Raw genomic sequence first — 18347 nt, 5'->3', positions numbered from 1 at the left:
ACAGGTCCTGAATCAGGAAAATCCTGAGTCAAAGGCCCAGCTACATGATTAGAACTAGGCACCTGTTTAAATCTCTTGCTGACACTGAGGAAGAAGACATTTTCCTAAAGGACCATTACAGGCTATGACCTGCAAGATTCATATTACTTTCACCTGCCATACTGTGAATGCTTTGTTTTGACTGAGTTGCTGGAAAGACACACTCAAAACATGAATCCAATTGCATGAAACTTCATAAATGCTACATCCTAGGGGAAAAGACAGAGGAAGAACACCAAAGGCAATAGTAACAAGCTATACTCACTTCAGCGTCTGCGCTTTAAAGTCAAACTTGGCTCTAGCAGGTCTCATCTAGAGATCAAAAAAAATAAATTAGCACATTAAGATAATAATTAGGTTTTCCATCCTCTTCTAAGGAAAAAAAAAAAACAAATCTCTTCTATAGCTACTATTAGTCTAGGGAAGGATGTTGAATGCAGGTATTCTGCTACAAGCTGGTGTGCAACTGGTATGACAGTCCAAATATGCTGGATGGGTCTCCCTTACCAGGGCAAAAAGTGGTATAACACTTCTGGTATAACCGTAATTAATGCTCTAAAGAAAAGAGATTTAACAGCAGTAAACGTTTAAATGTGACAAACCCTGGTTAACGAGAACTGCTCCAGTAACTACAGTTACTGGGACTCTAGAAAAAATTTCCCCTCAGTGTCTGTATCAGAAAGCAAAATTAACCAGCTGGGGAAAAAAAAAAAGTAGGATTTTATTTGATGTGGCTCTTTACTGATTATTACCTGGCCTTGATGAATCCTGAAATGTGATCCAAGTATGGATTGGTAGCAAAGAGACGAAGGTGAGGAGAAAGTACAAATAAATCAGGCCTGATAAAAAACATCTTCAGTGGCTAAAAAGCCAAAGAGGACATGTTGACAGCAGGCCTAGGCTTCAAAACGTGATTTATCTGGCTGTTTTTCTAATAGCTACTGAATATTTAGACAATTTAAAAGTCATTTTGGTAATGAAGCATAAAATAAGAAGTAGATGCATTTATATGGCACTACTGCATTTGAAGCTATGTAAACAAGAGACAGACAAATGTACTCCATCCATGTGGTGACCACTTCACCCACTGCCACTGTGTTGCACCTCTGGGGAAACACAGCAGCAATGCGTAAGGCAGGAGATAGCATGTGGACAGCACACCTGGCCTAGCATCCAGGGAGAGTCTAGGGAGAACTGCCTCGGGCTCATGGAAAAAAAAAACAACAGAACACATCTATCTCCTCCTTTGTCTCTTTCAGAAAGACTGACCAGGTTGTATTCAGTGAAACATGCTGAGACTTTTTCCAGTTGTTTCCCAAGGACATTAAGCATCTTTAGATAGGAGAAGAAACAATCTACTTTTTAAAAAAACAACAACAACTATGAAACAGTCGCATGGCCAGAATCAACAAGACATGAAGTTTCTAAGCGTAAGGCACAGACAAGAAGGCGATGTAGCAATATGATGCAAAGGATGTAGAATGCCTTTGATTTACTACAAGTAGCTGATATTTAAAGGCATGCATCACAGGTGTGCACCAGCAATTCTCAGCAGGCATGCTTTAACATATGCAGCTTGGTATAGAGATCTATTAATTTACCAGGCACAAGAGTCAAAGCAGTTCTAAATGAAGCCAGAATGGGAAAGGGGAAAGGGGATAAAAAAAACAAACGACATTCTCTGAAGAGCTAATGTTGGCCTACAGCACAACATTGTGAGAGGCAAATATTGCTTTGGGTCAAGCAGCAGACTGAGGTGACTAAAACAGACCTCTGACCCAGATTTCCTCTTTGCTGTATCGTCTACATTTAGGAGGTCCCCAAATCGCTCATTAGTGATAAACTGATGGTGCGTTGGAATAACCCCTGTGTGCCTTCTAGCTGCAATATCAGCTTCTTCTTGCTCACGTTTAAGCCGTCTCTGGTCCTCTAAAAGTTTCTGCCATAAAATTGCATAAAATGGGCAGTAAATCATCTAGTTAAGGCCATTTGAAAGCTGCCACAAATGTGACTTGAACAAAATTCCTGATATCCCAGCAAAAAGCTGGAACCTTACAGTTCAACATAAAACACTGATTCTACTAACTACACAATACCCTTTGGTTTAGCAAACACAAAAGTACATTCCCATTATCGCATAACAGAAATCCAGCACATACAGTGGATCTGATCCAACACTGATGGAAGTCAATGAATTTTTCAGGCCAGGTGTTGGGAACTTCTAAGATAATGGGAAGCTCGTTGATAATGCAGGGGGCTGATGCAACACCCCCTCCAACCAATAAGGAGTTTCTCTCGACTTCCAAGAGACCTGAATCAGATCCACAGGTAAGTTGAGGCACCAAACCCCGAGCTTTGAAAGGAGCTTGGGAGAGTGCCTAACCCACCCTCACGTATCAGATTCTCCCATACTTCCTTTTAGGTTTACGTAATACACTACACAAAATAAACAAGCCCCACAGAAATATTTTGACTTCTTTAGCCTCTGGCACATTAATAGAAATGAGAATTCTCAGGAACCATGCAGAAGGGTTCTTGCATGTTTTGGGGCTGACTGTAGGCTGAAGAGTTAGGCTCTTTGGCAACTCATTTCACATTGAACTCGGTGACCTTTGTAGGTCCCTTCCAACTGAATGATTTTATAATTTGAAGCCAGCACATCTTAGTGAACTCAGAGTTTTGCTCTTACATGAGCTTTCTTGCTGGATTTTGGCAGTGGAGGGATTACCGTTTCATGGGAGAAGAAAGCAAAAAGTATATTTTTCACATTGGAATTAAGAACAGATTTTACATATATTTCAAAACCCACACAAACATTATTTGAACTCAGAAAGGTAACATGATTCTTCAGTAAAATTGTCACTTGGTTTTATTTTTATTTATTAAACAAGCTTCCTAGAATGCAATCACTTTATAATTTCTTTAACCCAACTTGAATACAGTCAGTGCGGAACATCCTTTGTTGCTTTTTAGTATTTCAGCTTGCCCATACATCACCTAGCCATTTCAAAAAGGACTGATACATTCTGTTGACAATTTGAGATATCAAACAATTCTGATTTGCACTGGGGAAAAGCTTCACACTTCCTGGTGGCTTGATATGCCTTACATTTGTTATTCAAAACCTGAGGACTCTTGCATGAAAATAAGCCCTTTCTGACCAGCGTGATTAATACTGACTCAAGTGGCTTTAATGGAGAACAATAAAAATATAATTCAGTTGTAGAAATACCATTTCAGCTTTATCTGCAAGTACTGAGGTGTTATACCACATCTCACATACCTCTCCAGCCTTTTTACATTGTTAAAGCCCCCATATATTGTTTTGTGCAATTGATAAGAACTATCAGGTTCCTTTTGAATAAAAGCTAAACTGGGCTACATGTTATATAGTAAATTAGTGGCAAAAGTAGTATTGAAAATAAAACATACTCGTTCTACCTTTTTGCTCTAACTTCCAATATACATATCAATGCACATATAAGTTGTCCTTCTAAAAGAGTTACTGCTGTATTTCTTGCACATGGAGCTGTCACAACTGTTACTAGGCCATAAAAGAAGGCATTATTACCTCTTTATCATCATAGCGCCTGCGGAGAATTTCTTCGGGAGTTTCCATGTAATCAAGTGGTGCAAAATGCCTTGGTGATTCTGAATCTACTTCGAAACAACATAAGGAAGTTAAAATACAGATGGATTTATCTAGCATAACCAGAAAGGAAAAAAATAAATATATTTTAAAAATTTGCTTCCATTACAATGGTAAGGATTCTCAATTGTCATTGACCAAATTGCCAATCAGATGTTGGTAATTTAACCATTTTCATTTTTTTCCCTTTTGGACTATACTTGTTAACAAAGATCCAAAACCAGGAAGAAAATAAAGGTACGGGAAAGAGTAAAAACACAGAAGGACTTTGTGAAGAAAAGATTTGCTGCCATCAAAGTATGATTTGGCATTTTACTGCTGAGAAAAGTTTAACACACAACACACACACACACACACACACACACACACACACACACACACACAACGTGACCTTGAGAAACTGCTCCTTATAGCAAATCATCTGGGTTTGTTTTATACTCCCATGTGTGCAAATGATATAGGACTAGAAATAACTCATGTTGAGATTCTTGCATCCCAGGAGCCGCTTGAGATCAACTGAACATGATGTGATTAGAAAGGCAGCAGAAATCGTTTCTCAGAAGTGCAGCTGTTAATATGTCCTGAACAAAAATGCTCAGCAAGACACGCAAAGGACATGAGACATACCAGAAAAAAAATAGAGTCAGGGGATGCAAAGATAGGGAGTAGAAATGCAGGGATTGTGGCAGAAAAGGGGAGGAGAAAGGAAAGCAAGAAGACAGATGAAGAGACACTGGTAAAGAACACAAAAAGCCACCTCCTAGGTACGTCCCAAGTTCACTTTGCGGGTTGTTGTTTGTATCCAAGCTGTGATATAGAGCATATGGGACTGCGTTCCCATTGTGTAAGGAGTCAGGAGTATCAGACCGGCCCATGGAGCTATCTCGGCTAGATCCCCTGGTGGGGAAATAGCTAAGCCTCTCCACAATGTCAAAGGAAGACAGGCGCCTGGGAGCCAGCGGCCTGCTTCTGGAGCACAGTCTGTGCTGGGAGTGGTGACTCTCATCTCCTGTGCTCCCCTGGAGCTGTATGGGCTCATCTGGGCTGTTGGGTCTGGGCACTGCTTGGGTTTCCAGGCAGCTTGGGGGTGGAGTCCTGCTGGACTTGTGTTGAAAGGGTTTTTTCAATCGGAATGGGAGTGGGCTCATCAGGTAGACATTTCTGGGGAGAGTGTGTCTGTCCCCATAGATATCCCCTTTGGAATCAGGGTTCCTGGAGGCCTGCTGCTGCTCATGCCTTCGGATGGTAGTGAACCTGGTGTAGGAAGCTGGGCATGTGCCTTTGCATCTGTTGATTTTATGCTTCTGAGGTCCATTGAGGTTGCTGCTGCTGCCGCCACTGTCATTGGATGCATTTGAGAGGAGATCTATCTCATCTGTGCAAGCTGAAAGTGTGTCCATAGGGATGGCATCACTGACATCTGAAGCTGTGTCCTCCACATTGCTGCAGGAGCGGGAGGATTTGTCTGCCAAGCTGGTGGCATCCTTCTCTTCCTGGTTTGTTTTTGGCAAATCCAGAAGAAACTCTGCAGAGTAGGCAGAACTCAGACAAGTTTTAGATTGGAGAGAAGTGGTGAACTTGCTTGGTCCAGTAGAAAAATCAAGCGCGGGCATTGATCGGGATCTCTGGATCAGCTGCTCAAAGGCACTGATACGGGAGGAAACGGTGTGTTTGGGGATCTGCTCTGAATCCTCTCGACTAAGGCCATGCTCCATCCTGTCCTTGGCTTCATTCTCAAACTGAGATGCGATATCTCTCACACTGCAGGAGGAGACGGTGCTCAAATTGATCCTGGAACGGTTGATCTGGTGCATGTCTTTATACAGCATTGTAAACTCCATCCCGCTCTTCCTGGAGGCAGGGAACAGGTAGCCTTTCCTAGAGTTGGTGCCATACTCCTGTAGGCTCATGGTACTGCCAGATTTGATGGCATACTCCTGCTTCGACTTCATCAACATGTCTTCTATGCTTTCCCCTATGTCTACCATAAAAGCTTTTTTATTATCAAACAAGGCAATGGAGCTACGAAGGTTTTCGCAGCTTTGAGCTTTCTCATGAGATAGCAAGATACCCTTCTTGTCCTGCACAAGAGCAGCTGGAGCTGCTAGTTTGGGTTTGAATTTAGAAGGGAGGATTTCAGTAATGCAGGCTTTTGCAGCTGATAAGGGCTTCTTATTTTTACATGAGTGACCTAACATACCGGTATGACTAGCGTTAAAGGTTCGGCTATTAACTGAAGAGGGTGCAGTCATATGAGCATTCCCACCTTTACGATCCACTGGTAAGCATGCAGAATAAAATAAATACAACCTGTTAGCTTAAGTGCTAGAAAGCTATTGAGAAAGGAGAGAGAACATGCTTGGATTTCATACAATGCACTTTAAAGAAACAAAGTTCCAAAACATAAAGAAAAGCAGGAAGACACTGCACAACAAGCTGCACTTACAGGAGTAGGTGAAGTGCTGCTAATGTTTCTAAGCTGAGAGGCTTGGCCAGAAACAGGCCTGTTGCACTTTCAAGGTACCCTCCTAAAAAGTGCTGAGCATCATCAGCTTCCAGGGGAGCTGTGGCACTATGGAAAAGGGCGGCTGAACTCTGGGCAGGATCAGGGTGTCAGCATGAATGCAGAGGCACTAACATTGCAAAAATGGCTTAATGCATCAAGCCTGTAAACACACCTACTATGGTCTCACCACAGTGCATGCTAAAGAGCTTATTCCTGAGAAGGAGAAAAAATCAAGGGCTGACTGTACAAGCACAAGCAGGCCACATCAGCTGGCCTTGTCTGAGAGTTGCTTGCGTAGAGATTTCCCGTACCAGGAATAAGCTGAGTGTGCTTCAGACAGTGTGGTGTGGCCCGTGTTTGCTTTAAAAATCAAGGAGTCGAATGAGAACATTTTTTTAACATCAGATCCAGACTGGGTTGAGCTGTGACTGCATTTTTTTAGGTCTGTTTCCAATCTGAGTTCAAATTAAACTGTCAAAATAACCATTCAGGTTCAATCACAGTTTGGGGAACAATAACTGACCAGATTTTTTTTGTTCAGCTCCAGTTTGACTCCTTGCCCTACAGGCCGGACATAATACTGAAAAACAGCTGGAAGATGGAGACAGAGACCTTTTTGGTGTGATGCACTATTTTTAGGGAGAGCAGTTCAGAAACCCAAAGCATTCCTTCCCCAGTCCTCTCCCCATCTCAACCCATTTTTAGGTTGAAGTTGGCTCAGGGACGCATTCCCCAATACAACTCCCTGATGGGAGTCAGGCTCTTCCTTGACATAATCTTCTAGAAAGTCCACGATGGGGGGAGGAAGGGGGAGGAGAATGCAGCGGTCTCCGCTGTCTTGCTGCCTCAGAGACCGCAGGGTGTTGCTGGTTCCATGTCCTGTGCATTCTCTGTACAACCCTTGCAGGCAGGAGGCTGCGGAACACATGGTGCCGGCTACACCAGGGTGGCCAGGCCAGCAGCCATGGTGTGGCCTGCTGAGACCCCCCAGCAGGAAGAGCAGGAAAGGCAGGGAAGGGTTCTAGCATGACAAGGCAGTGGGAGCAGATGGACAGCAAGGCCAGCCTGAGCAGCCTGGAGGAAGAACAGGAGGGTGTGGAATGTGGCTGAGGTGCTGGAGGGAGAGAGCTGGTTCCTGTTAAGAAGAGGAACCTGGATCAGATAAAGGGGTCATGTGAAATACTGGCTAGTGTAGTCTGAGAGATAAAAAGAGAGAAAACCAGGGAAGGCAAAGAGGAAGGACAGAGGAAACCTGGACTGGCTTGAATAGGACTCTAAACCCTGCAGGAGTTTGCCCCATATCACCAGACTTTTGACACTTTGTGCAGAACAAAGGTCAGGTTAGCACCCTGATCGCCTACCTTTTGTGGAAGCAGAGCTAGAAGGTCGCTTGAGACCACTCAGACCCTGGAATGGGATATCTCCACCTTCCAGCACACTCTTGTAAATCTGTCTTTCATTCTCCAAACCAGCAAAGTCCCCTGGTGCTGATTCTGTCTCCCTCTTCACTGCGTGGTAGCTGGGAGAGTATGTGGAGCTGGAAAACAGTTTGCAAAACAGAAAAATGGTGAAGAATGCCAGTGGGTCACTTCTGTTTGCTGAGAGCTTCGTGCAATCAAAGAAAAAAAACACACTATAAACCCAAAGAGGACTGTGCACTCTGCATGAAGAACCGATGCTGAATGAAGAGGTTATGAGTACATTGCAATAGTGCTGCAAGTTTTGCCCTACCACAATATTCTCCATCTGAGGGAACTCTCCCAGCTCAATCCCCCAGAAAACAGGTGGCAAGAAAGCACTCCTCCTTTACTTTGCAGATGAGACAACAGGGTCACAGAGCAAATGTGTGATTTCCTTGCAAACATACAGAAATTCAGTGGCTAGCTAGAAGTAGCACATATATCTTCCAGCTCCAGCCCTTTCCTTAAATGCCATCCATTCCTATCCCCTGGTTACAAAACACAGCTGCTCAGGAATTCATCTCAACCAGTTCAGCCTCCCAGCCAACATTATAAACCAAGACTCCCAGAGTAATTTTCCAAGCCAATCGGTGAGGGACTGTGCAGAGAAGCACAAGCACTGGGCTACAGACACTACTGTTTTAACACCAGAGGAATTTCCCTGGTAGGCACAATTCTGTTCAGCTTTGCCTCAAGCTTGCACTAGAGGAAATACAAAGTCACAGACTTTAGGTCTACCATGCAGACATAAACAAAATGCTGGATCTGAGATACATGTTAAAAATGGGCACAACTGTAATTTCTACGGCCCTTAAAGAGTGAAGTGTTATTACAAATCCCTTTCCTCTGTCATGAAACAGAACCAGAAATCTCCCACATGTAATTTCTAAATTTCACTGCATCCTCTCCAAAAAAGAAAAACAAACCAAACCAAACAAAAAAAATATTTCATGGTATGAATGGTTTTCCCAGGTGCAAAAGATTTGCTGAACAATTGGGCAGACCGTGCTGTCCTAAAAGCTGAGCTTGTCCGATACCAGTCATCGTACATGCTCATCCAGGCTCTTTGGAATAAGATGCAGTCTCACACACAAAGATATTCTGAGGCCAAAGCATGTCTGCTAGAAAGTTAAACCAAAAAAAAAAAAAAAAAAAAAAAAAAAAGTTTTTTGCCAAATAATGGAAACTTTTGAAAGCTGTTTTTCATGGTGATGTACAGGGGTGATTCAAATTTATGAGAGTGTGGAAATGCTTGTGGTTAGGCCTGCTTGTTGTGGCTAAATTTGTACATGCATCTGGTTATTTTGGATGGACACTGTAGTAAAGAGAAAGCTTTCAAACACATCAGAGGACTGGCTATAGGGGTGGAATTACACAATGTCTGGATCACAAAGATTTTAGTTTCCGGACAAGGAAAACCAGGTCATATGCAGTCCCATAAATTATTCTCTGAAGTGAAAGGGCTTGTGAAAAATGCCACCAAAGAGAAATGGAATACTGCCACCACTTCTACCTAGGCAATGCTCAAATAGAAGCAAGGGCCTGAGCCATAACCATAGCTACAGAGCTGTTCTGTCTCGCGTGCGTTACACCAGTGCCTCCATTTGTCAAATTCCTGAGGAAACCCTGCCAGCTGCTGCAGGGACCCATGACTGCCTTGAGGTTCCTCACCTGAGATGTGAGAGCAACACCAAAGGGGAGGAAAAAAAAAAAAAAAAAAAAAAGCAATAAACTCCAGATATCTCTTCTCCTTGTTCTCTATAGGCAGGCGAGGGAAGAATGTATGACTTCATTGGCCCTCTCTGTTGTCTCCCATTCCCACCCTTACTCAGGTTGCTTCCTATCTGCCAGCACAGACGTTGGCACTCCTGAATGCTTTGCATGGTATCAAAAAGGGCACAGACAGTGCTGCCATGGGTGGAAACCTTGGCCCTTGCTAATGGATCAGTCTGTGCACAGGGGAGAGATGCCTTGCAGAACAGAATGCTGTTCTATGTAATGAAAAGTAGAGGTAAGATGGCTTTAAAATGTATGATAACACATATACATTATACACATGCTTCTCTTTTAGCTGGAGGGTAATTTCCTTGACTTGAATTGTAAATATTAATTCTGTATGTACAGACACAGCTTTCAAGGTTCAGAACAGCTCCTACAACCATCAGTGGCAACTAACATGGGCTCTATAAGTTGACTTGATTGCAGGAGAGCAAACCCGGCCCACCTAGCAAATCAAACAGAAGATTCACAACTTCTGTAACACTTTGGGGACAGTCAGGAATTCAGGATTCTTACCAGTCTTTGGCAAATATAAGTTACCCTTTTATGCTAATCTCTGAGATTTCCATGTATTTTATTGCTCTCTAACCTACCTAAATAGAAGTAAAAAGTCATAGGAGCAATGAACAAAATGATGTCAATGGGTGCCTGGAGGAGAGAGTGCCTTTCTTAACAATCCATGCATGCAGGGGAGATCCTCCTATGAGAAATGCGATGCAACTAGTCCAGTTACAACGACAACTCAGCATATTGTCCTCGATTTTTTTCTCTTCCTCTTTCAAAATGAACCAGCTCAATGTATAACTCATTTAGACAGAGTTCACTGTTATATTAAGTATTCACCCAGAAAACCAGTGCCACATTAGATCTGAGAAATATTGCTACTGCTACTACTATTCTCTTCCTGGAAGCTAGAAAATTATTGTGTTTTATTAACAGAACTCTTTTCCTCTGGAATGCATAACTGGAAACTTCTAACAGGAACCAATCTACCATACACAAGGAACATTTTTTTTATTATTATTATTATTTTTTTTTTTCCCCAGGCAATAAAGTTTGCAAATAGGCTGTGGCTTCATGCAGTTTCATAAAAGATGGAGTTAAAATTCCGTTTGCTATTCTGAAAGTAGCTGCCTAGGCACAATAGCAATTCTTATCTAGACAATGCAATCACTTAAGTAATCACTTCAAAATTAATTCAAGATCAAAGAGCAGACAGAGTATCTGGATTCATTTAAAGCACACATACAATTCTCATGGGATACATAGCTGTCTACATCCATCACCAAAAAATAAAGCCAGCCCATTTCCAACACCCTAAACCCTGCCCCACATGCCCTCAGACTGTACAAGAGACATCAAAAAGCAATTTGAAAACTTACTAGGAAGAATGGTCTGTGGAAGTTTCCAGAGGAGTAACACCTGCTGTATTCTGCAAAAGTCCAAACAAAGGAGTCATTGATATCCACTTATACACGAGGAGAAAGAAAAAGGCTTGCTTAAGTAATTTTCCATTTATTGCTTGAATATTAGCCTTTATGAGACACTGAAGTTTAAGTCTAAATGCAATTAAAGCTGTCAATGTCTTTGCAGAAAAGCGACAATTTTCCTGAGTTCCATCAGGGCAGTGACAGGTTTTTAGCACAGCCGATGCCTTTTTAAGCGCCTATTCTTTTGTCTGCCAATGAGTCATTGTGCATAAAGCCAAAAGCAAGAAGAGAGAACCAGCTGGGCCAGGACCAGGAGACATGCTCGTAATTATTTCCCCAAGCTTTTCCCCAGAACCAGTCACTGCCCGCCTTTGCTTTAAAGGTACATTACATTTCTGCAGCACAATACATTCCTAAGCGTTCAAATGAATATCAAAGCACTAACAAGAAAAGCAATGTTTCAGTTCAGTTTCCTTACTTAAGAGAAGCAATGCCAGCTGCACAGGTTCAATAGCAAAAGCCAGTTCTTATCCGCTTGCTTTAAATCCATCTAACACTTCCTAGGTACGTTATTTAAAAAATTGATGGCAATTTTAAAAGAAATGCTGTACTTGGTCTCCTCTCATCTACCTGAGGATTAAAAAAAAAAAAAAAAAAAAAAAAAAAAGCAAATCTTGGGTTTGAAAAAGAAGCTTTTTCAAGTCCTGGTGAAATGCTGCAGTTTAAAAAAAAAAAAAAGCCAACAACAAAGGGAAAAAATGGCGTGTTACCAAATTAATCTGTCATTTCACAGTTCAAGTCCTGCAGACCCTCGGACCAGCAGCAGCAGCTGACCTGCCCTAGAAGGCCATGGCAAGGTGCAGCGTCAGGAAAATTGTGCAAAATCTCTTGGGAATATTCAAATCTTGGGTAGGCATGCACTCCTAGCAGGGAGCAGCAGGGTTTGTACGAAGGGAGGGTTGATGGCAACACGCTTGAAAGGCACGAGATGATGACGTGACACCAACCAAGAATTTTAATCTGATTGCTGCTGCCTATTCATGTGAAAAATAGAGAGGGTTTTTTTTCTGCAGACACTGAACTCAAAACCCTGAAGGGGGAAAGGGGTGGGTGGGGGTGGAGGACAGCTGAAAGGAAATGGGGGGAGAGGAAATCACTGTATCTGAAATGGATTTCAAGCCGGATTCTCAGCATCACATTCTATTATTTCTGACAGCGACACAGCAAGCCATGCAGTCAGAATGGTCAGAACCATTATTTATCCCAACCTCATTTAATAATCATCCAGCAGTGAATAGATTAGAGCAGAGAGTTTGGAAACAGGGATTGGCAGCATGAAAAGAATAGGAAATACCTTCTGTGGCTTTTTATGTGGCGCTTTATAAAGCTTCTCCATTTTTTCTAAATCTGCCTCTAACTCAGTCTGGTAGAGGTAGAGGTCTTTTTCTAGATCAGTCTGGTTAAAGAAGGAGAAGAAGAATGGGAAAATAATGCTTAGGGTTAGGGGAAACCAAAGGAATGTTAATTTTGAAAAAAAAAATAAGCGAGCCTTTTTAATTGAAAAGGACAAAGATGGTATGGACAATACACAGAAATTCACTAGTAATTAATCACATTTCAATCATTACAGAGGAAATTGATTTAGGCATTTAAGATCCAAAATTAAAAGATGCACAGCAGGCCTACTAGAATCTACTTCTACAAACCATAAAGTTATAAAACCCACCTGTAAAAAAAAAAAGATAATGTAACAATATTCAATAGTATGTTAGTATAATTATCATTGCAAGTCAAGATAGCAAAACCACCACTCTAAACTACTGTTGATTATGTTTTTGAGAATTGTTTATTAAATCAATTCACTAGCTGCTTGTTAGGCTAATGAGCTGAAGCCCAATTAAAAAAAAAAAAATCACAAGCACACAAAACCCAAGCAATGCTACGAAAGAAATAAAGAAAGAAATCCACATACACACATACATACGCACTGGATGCCGTAGTACAACGTATGTGAGACACAATTACCTTTCTATCCTCTCTAGTAAGGATAGAGCAATCTCCAGGAGTATAATCCCAAATCTTTTTTGGAGGCTGATGGAAAGCAGAGGAAGGAAATGAGGAAATGAAGATAAGGAAAGACATCACAGAGAATATGGAAACTGGATTAGAACAGAGAGGGAATACAATAGGGGTTTTGCATCAACACTGAAAAGAAATTATATATATATATATATATATTTAAAAAAAAAAAAAAAGCAGAAAGAGAGAGATAGAGGGATAAAACCACTCTAGCACAAATATCAGGAGATCATGGGAGGTAAAAGGGAGCATACATGCAAGTCAGGGAGGAGCTGGTTTCAGTAATGTTTGAGGACGGTTTTATTTTTGCAAGGTGCTCTAAGGGATTTTGGACTCTCTAGGAGGAGCCCGCAGCTGGTGGTTAAAGCATTCTTAACACACACAAAAAAGGAAAAATAATAATAAAAGAAAAAACACAAAGCAAAACAAGGAAAGAAAACACATGGTCATAAAAAGCATTTGTTTTGCTCATTCTTCTTTTCAAAAGGAAAGGGTAAAACAAGGGCCTTTGGTAAAGAAAAGGGAGATATCTTTCCCGCCCCCGGCAGACTCTGAATACATACCATGTGAACAAATGGCTGAATTTCCAGTGTTGGCATTGTGGGGCAATGAGAACGCAGAGTTGTTATTTTCAATTTTTCTGTTTTGGAGGAGGGGGGTGTTTGTGGTGGTTTTTGTTTTATTTTTGCATTGGAGGTGGTGAAGTTTGGAAACAAGTTATTTAAAATATATTCTATGGGTAAAGGCTCCTACTTTGAAATAGGATTTTTCCTGTTTTATATATGTGTAAATAAATTGGGAAGGATTATTGAAAATGAAAGACCTTTGTCATATCCAAATAATGCCATGATAACCGTCTCTCATCAAACATGCACGTCACTGATATGCTCAAACAGACTTTGTTCTTCCTTTGTGAAATCAGAATACGTTTCCTCAGTGTTTCCAAACAAAAGTAACCTTTGTTGGTTGGCAAGCTTAACCTCACCCTATATGTCCATACTGGCTTATATAACTATTTTATCAAAGCATCTCTGACAGAGAATCTCCTGGTGTCAGTCCATCAACGGTAAGACTGAGCTACAATGCTTGGGTCTTGGTCCAAAGTCCTTCAGGTTTCTGGACAGCCTGGATCTGTAGTGTGAATCAGGCCCACTTCTAAACTTGGACAGCCACTGTGGGGACTGCCAACACTGTAAATCCCTATTTCTTATCTATAAGATCGGCAGCTGCAGGTGAATAGGTAAGATGGTGCTGCCAAGATTTAGGTTTGAGGTGTGGAGGGTAGGAGGTAAGAAGACAGGACACACACCCTTTTTTTCCAACCCCATGCGTCTCTGTACATAGTAAAGAGCTTGCTCAGTGCCATCCCAGGAGAGGCTAGGAGAAAAGTGCCCACAATCACAACAGAAGGCAACTGAGCTCTAGACTTACTGACCATCAGTTTTTTTTGCAGGGGGCTTCATGGATTTGTGAAGTCACAGTCAGGAGGAAGAAAGAAGAAACCTGTGGGAATTCAGTCTCAGCAGCGCCCTGGAAAATCATCCGTGCTGCAGAGTCATCTCCCTGGCTGTGTGTCCATAGATCTGCCTAGAAATGCATCTGGGATGCTGGACAAGCAGAGCATTGCTTTCGCTGCCCTAGGAAGTGCATGTGCTTTCCTCCATGTAAATTCCTATTCCTGGTCATTCTGGTGTGTTTGGGGAGCAATACCACAGCCTCACAAGAATCCTGTGCTTCCTTTCAGCAAGGGTGTTTCCTGCCCGTGTCACATAATTGCAGCTGAAGTCATAAATTTAGGGGAAAATCATGCTTTTAGAAGGATACATTATCTGCAGCACTGGGAAGGGTGGAGGGAAGCTTGTTCAAACAGAATTTTTGAAAATCCCAGGCCCTAGCAGATGTCACTTGAAATGTTCTGTGTATCAGGCTCTGTGCATCAGGCTCTGTGCCTAACCACCAGCTGATAACAAAAATCTGGTCCTCTCATGGCTGAACTGAGCACAGCTACATAAGAGTACTCTGCTGGCTCTAGACACTGAGCTCAGAGGGATCTTTGCTGAATTTGTCAGGTTCAAGAGCAGCTATCTATAGAAGTCTGAGATGGCATCCTCAAAGTGCCTGATGTAATGCTGAAACAGTATGTGCTGAAACACAGAGCGGAACATCCAGACACCAATCATGCCTGTTTTTCAGTAGAAATTATACTATTTCTATGATGTGATCAGACTAGGTACCCAAATTCAGGCAGCTATATTCTGTGCAGAAGAATTTTGTCACTTTCGTTAAGTGTGAGCAAAGCTCAGGTTTAAAGAAAGTCTGCCCTCTGGTGTCCATGTTCAATAGCCTTTGAAGCCAGTACTGAACCCTAAAGTATTTTTGTTTTGTTGTACGTGGAAGGAAATCCCAGCAGTGCTCAGAAGTGGTGTGCATGAGCATTTGACAACTGACCTCAAGGAGAAAGGACAAATCGCTACTACACTTGAATAAATGTTAAAGGCTGATGCTGACCCTCTGATGCAGTAAGAATAGATTATTAAACAGTATTTAATAATGAAATGGTTCTCAAAGTCCACTACCTCTTTTTTTCTGCAGGTAGCCCTGACCACTGATGTGTTCCTCCATCAGAAAGGTCCTTTGACAAATAATTCAAATAATTAAGCTTTGCTTCATCCTTTTCCAGAGTAAGAAATCAAGGCTATGCTTTTTCACGCATAGCAACACAGCTCCATTTGAAAAGAAAACACACTGTTCTCAGACTCCTTTGGTTTCAAGGAATGATCGGGGATGCTCAAACAGACTGATGCACCCTGTTCAGACAACAGGCAGCTAAGTGCATAAGGAAAGGAGCAGGAAGCAGGGTCATAATCTGTTATGGATAGCTGGAAATTACTGAGCTACAGCTTGCAAACCAAGGCCAGAAATAAATGAGTGATTCACCTTGAATTAAAGCTATCCCAAATATTTTTAGGAAGAGAGAGAATAAGAGCATTGAAAGAGGACTTTCATTAATAAGAACAGGGCATTAACTGCTACTGTTAACAATAAAAATGAAGCTTGAACTGTGGTGTAAAAAATATTGCCTTGTTGGTAAATACGGCTGGAAGGTGGGGAGTGTTGGTAAATGGTTTCAAAATACTATAAAGCAGTCACACAACAGCTGTTTTACATCAACACCAGAATGATGTTATGAACAATCACATTTTTAAATGAATAAAACAGCTGTTCCAGGTTTAGGCCCTAGCAAGAGATGTGACAATAATTAAAAATAATAATAATAATAAAAGAAAGAAAGAAAGAAAAAAGAAAAAATGGTAGGTTGACTTTATTGGTCACTGCAACTATCAAACTTACCGGTTTCCCAAACTCCAATTCCGAAAAGAATTTATACCAAGGTTCATTCTTTAAATCTATCTCTTCTGGGCTTATATCCCGAGTCTAAAGGAGTTGGTGACAGGGGAATGGAAGAAAGAGAAGGATAACATTATGCAAAGAATACACGGAAAGGGACTGTTAAAGATGCAGATCCCATGGTTTCCATTCTAAAACGCCGATATTTAGCCTTATAATTTGGAATTTCTATAGCACCTCTCTCACAAAAGCCATGGACCACTTTGCAAACATCAGTTAAGCCTAATGGAATCATTGTGAGAGACATGAATATGAATGAATTGCATTTTACAGATCAGGAGACCTACACAGAGAGATTATGCAGCTTGCCCAGAGTCACAGGGAGACTCAGTGGAAGAGCTGGGAGTCAACCAGTCCCTCAGTCCTACTATCAGACAATTCCACTAAGACCAAAGCTGCATGTAGTTCTTGAACTTTTAAAAATCATCTTTTGGTTTGAAAAAAAGTCAGTTTCAGTGAGACACAAATCAAATACAGAAAAATACTGCATCTTTAACAGTACATGAATATGTGAGAAACCCTGTTCTATACACTGCAAACAGCATGAAAGGTGGTTTTCTATACAAAGGGGACACAGGTCAGACAGAGAGCATTTCTGAAATTTCTGAAGGGACACATAGAGAGAGACAATATTACTTGTTTCTGCACAAATAAATGTTAGAGAATCAGACAAAACTAAAATGAAGGAAAATCACAAAGGACAGAAAACAGTACAGTTGAAAAGAACATTCCCTTTTGATCAGACGAAACAAAGTCTGTCCCAATGCTTCTCATCATGGGGGATTCTGATAGCCACAGCTCTGGGTGTGATTACTATCAGATATCCACAAATCTCCTGCAGCCTCCTCAGAAACACAAAGAAAGATCTAGTTGCTAAACAGTATATTACTGTTGTATTTTATGAGACTGATGGAGACCATGAAGTCACTATTTCAAGATGTTCCTTCTATGGCTTGAAATTAAAGCTCAAAAAATAACATTGGAAGTAACACAGCTATCACATTCTTCTCATCTTTGATGAGTTCTGTACAATTTTTTCTCAATTATGCTGATGACAATCCTGTTCATGGCTTTTAGATTCTGATTCAACAGCTCAATTAAATACTCTCTGAAGTCTGAACATGTAAACAGTGCCACTGGTGATGTCAGAATTTTTGCAAAGGCTTAAACACACAGATGAAGCAGGCCTTTTGCCACAAGGTTTAATTTTGGCTGTTTATCATGAGACTAAAGTGCCACTGAAGTCAGCAGAAATCTTGCTCCAGGATGGGCTGCAGGAATGGAGTAGTCATACTATGTTCAAACCACTCCTCACTTGCTCTTTCTGTACTGGTCTGAGCCAACTCCCATCACAATCAAGGGAGTAATCCATTGCCTACTTCAATGGGCACTAGATCATGCTCCAACCAGGAGCAACTTCACTGAAGTCAATGAAGGGACACAGATGTGAAAAAAGTTGGTTGTAGGATCTTTAAAAAGTGATGGACCTTGACTGCACTTGGTGGGGAAAAAAGACACAGTAATAAGAAACACCAGGTCCCAAATCAGACTTGATTCTTATGTTTCTATTGATACAAACTGCTGCACGATGCTTGTGTTTCAGCACAAAATCCACGGTATGTTTTTCAGGATCATTCATCTACGTGCTCCATGTATAGATCATTGTCCGAGCTATTAAGGCATAGAGTCCAGTTTACATTTGGAATCTCACATGCAATTAACACTTCCAATCAAATCCTTTAAATTAATGCCTATATAGAACAATTACATCTTTATCTGCCAAACTGGCTATTCACTAATAACCCCACTCAAGCACTTACAGTATTGTACTTGTACCCTGAAGGACACTGATTCGTGGTGATTCATAAAGGACTGGCTGAGGTTAGCCCCACCTCTCTGCCTTACCGCTTGCCAAGTCTTCCCAGTTAAGCCTGCAGAATGAGACTTTTATACGTCCCCTAGCCATTAAAACTCACAGCTTACTCACTAATTCAAAC

At 41.4% G+C, this 18347-nt stretch overlaps 1 protein-coding gene across 50 annotated transcripts in view; it reads right to left on the bottom strand.

Annotated features, from left to right (window-relative positions):
* Positions 1–18347, bottom strand: part of SORBS1 (sorbin and SH3 domain containing 1) — a 163853-nt gene that overhangs the window by 15721 nt on the left and 129785 nt on the right. For 27 of the 50 annotated variants that reach the window (XM_035330503.1, XM_035330502.1, XM_035330504.1 and 24 more), the window contains 10 exons: positions 16294–16377; positions 13506–13520; positions 12889–12954; positions 12218–12319; positions 10816–10865; positions 7556–7731; positions 4446–5966; positions 3611–3696; positions 1811–1978; positions 305–351 (listed from right to left, as the gene is read on the bottom strand). In XM_035330503.1, the coding sequence (XP_035186394.1) occupies positions 305–351; positions 1811–1978; positions 3611–3696; positions 4446–5966; positions 7556–7731; positions 10816–10865; positions 12218–12319; positions 12889–12954; positions 13506–13520; positions 16294–16377 (2315 nt within the window). The remainder of the gene's footprint in view (positions 1–304; positions 352–1810; positions 1979–3610; positions 3697–4445; positions 5967–7555; positions 7732–10815; positions 10866–12217; positions 12320–12888; positions 12955–13505; positions 13521–16293; positions 16378–18347) is intronic. The other 23 variants (XM_035330496.1, XM_035330515.1, XM_035330526.1 and 20 more) reach the window with 11 other exon arrangements.

The sequence above is a fragment of the Oxyura jamaicensis genome, chromosome 6, assembly GCF_011077185.1.
Source record: "Oxyura jamaicensis isolate SHBP4307 breed ruddy duck chromosome 6, BPBGC_Ojam_1.0, whole genome shotgun sequence".
Lineage (NCBI taxonomy): Eukaryota > Metazoa > Chordata > Aves > Anseriformes > Anatidae > Oxyura > Oxyura jamaicensis.
This window is presented reverse-complemented; position numbering and strand designations above follow the sequence as displayed.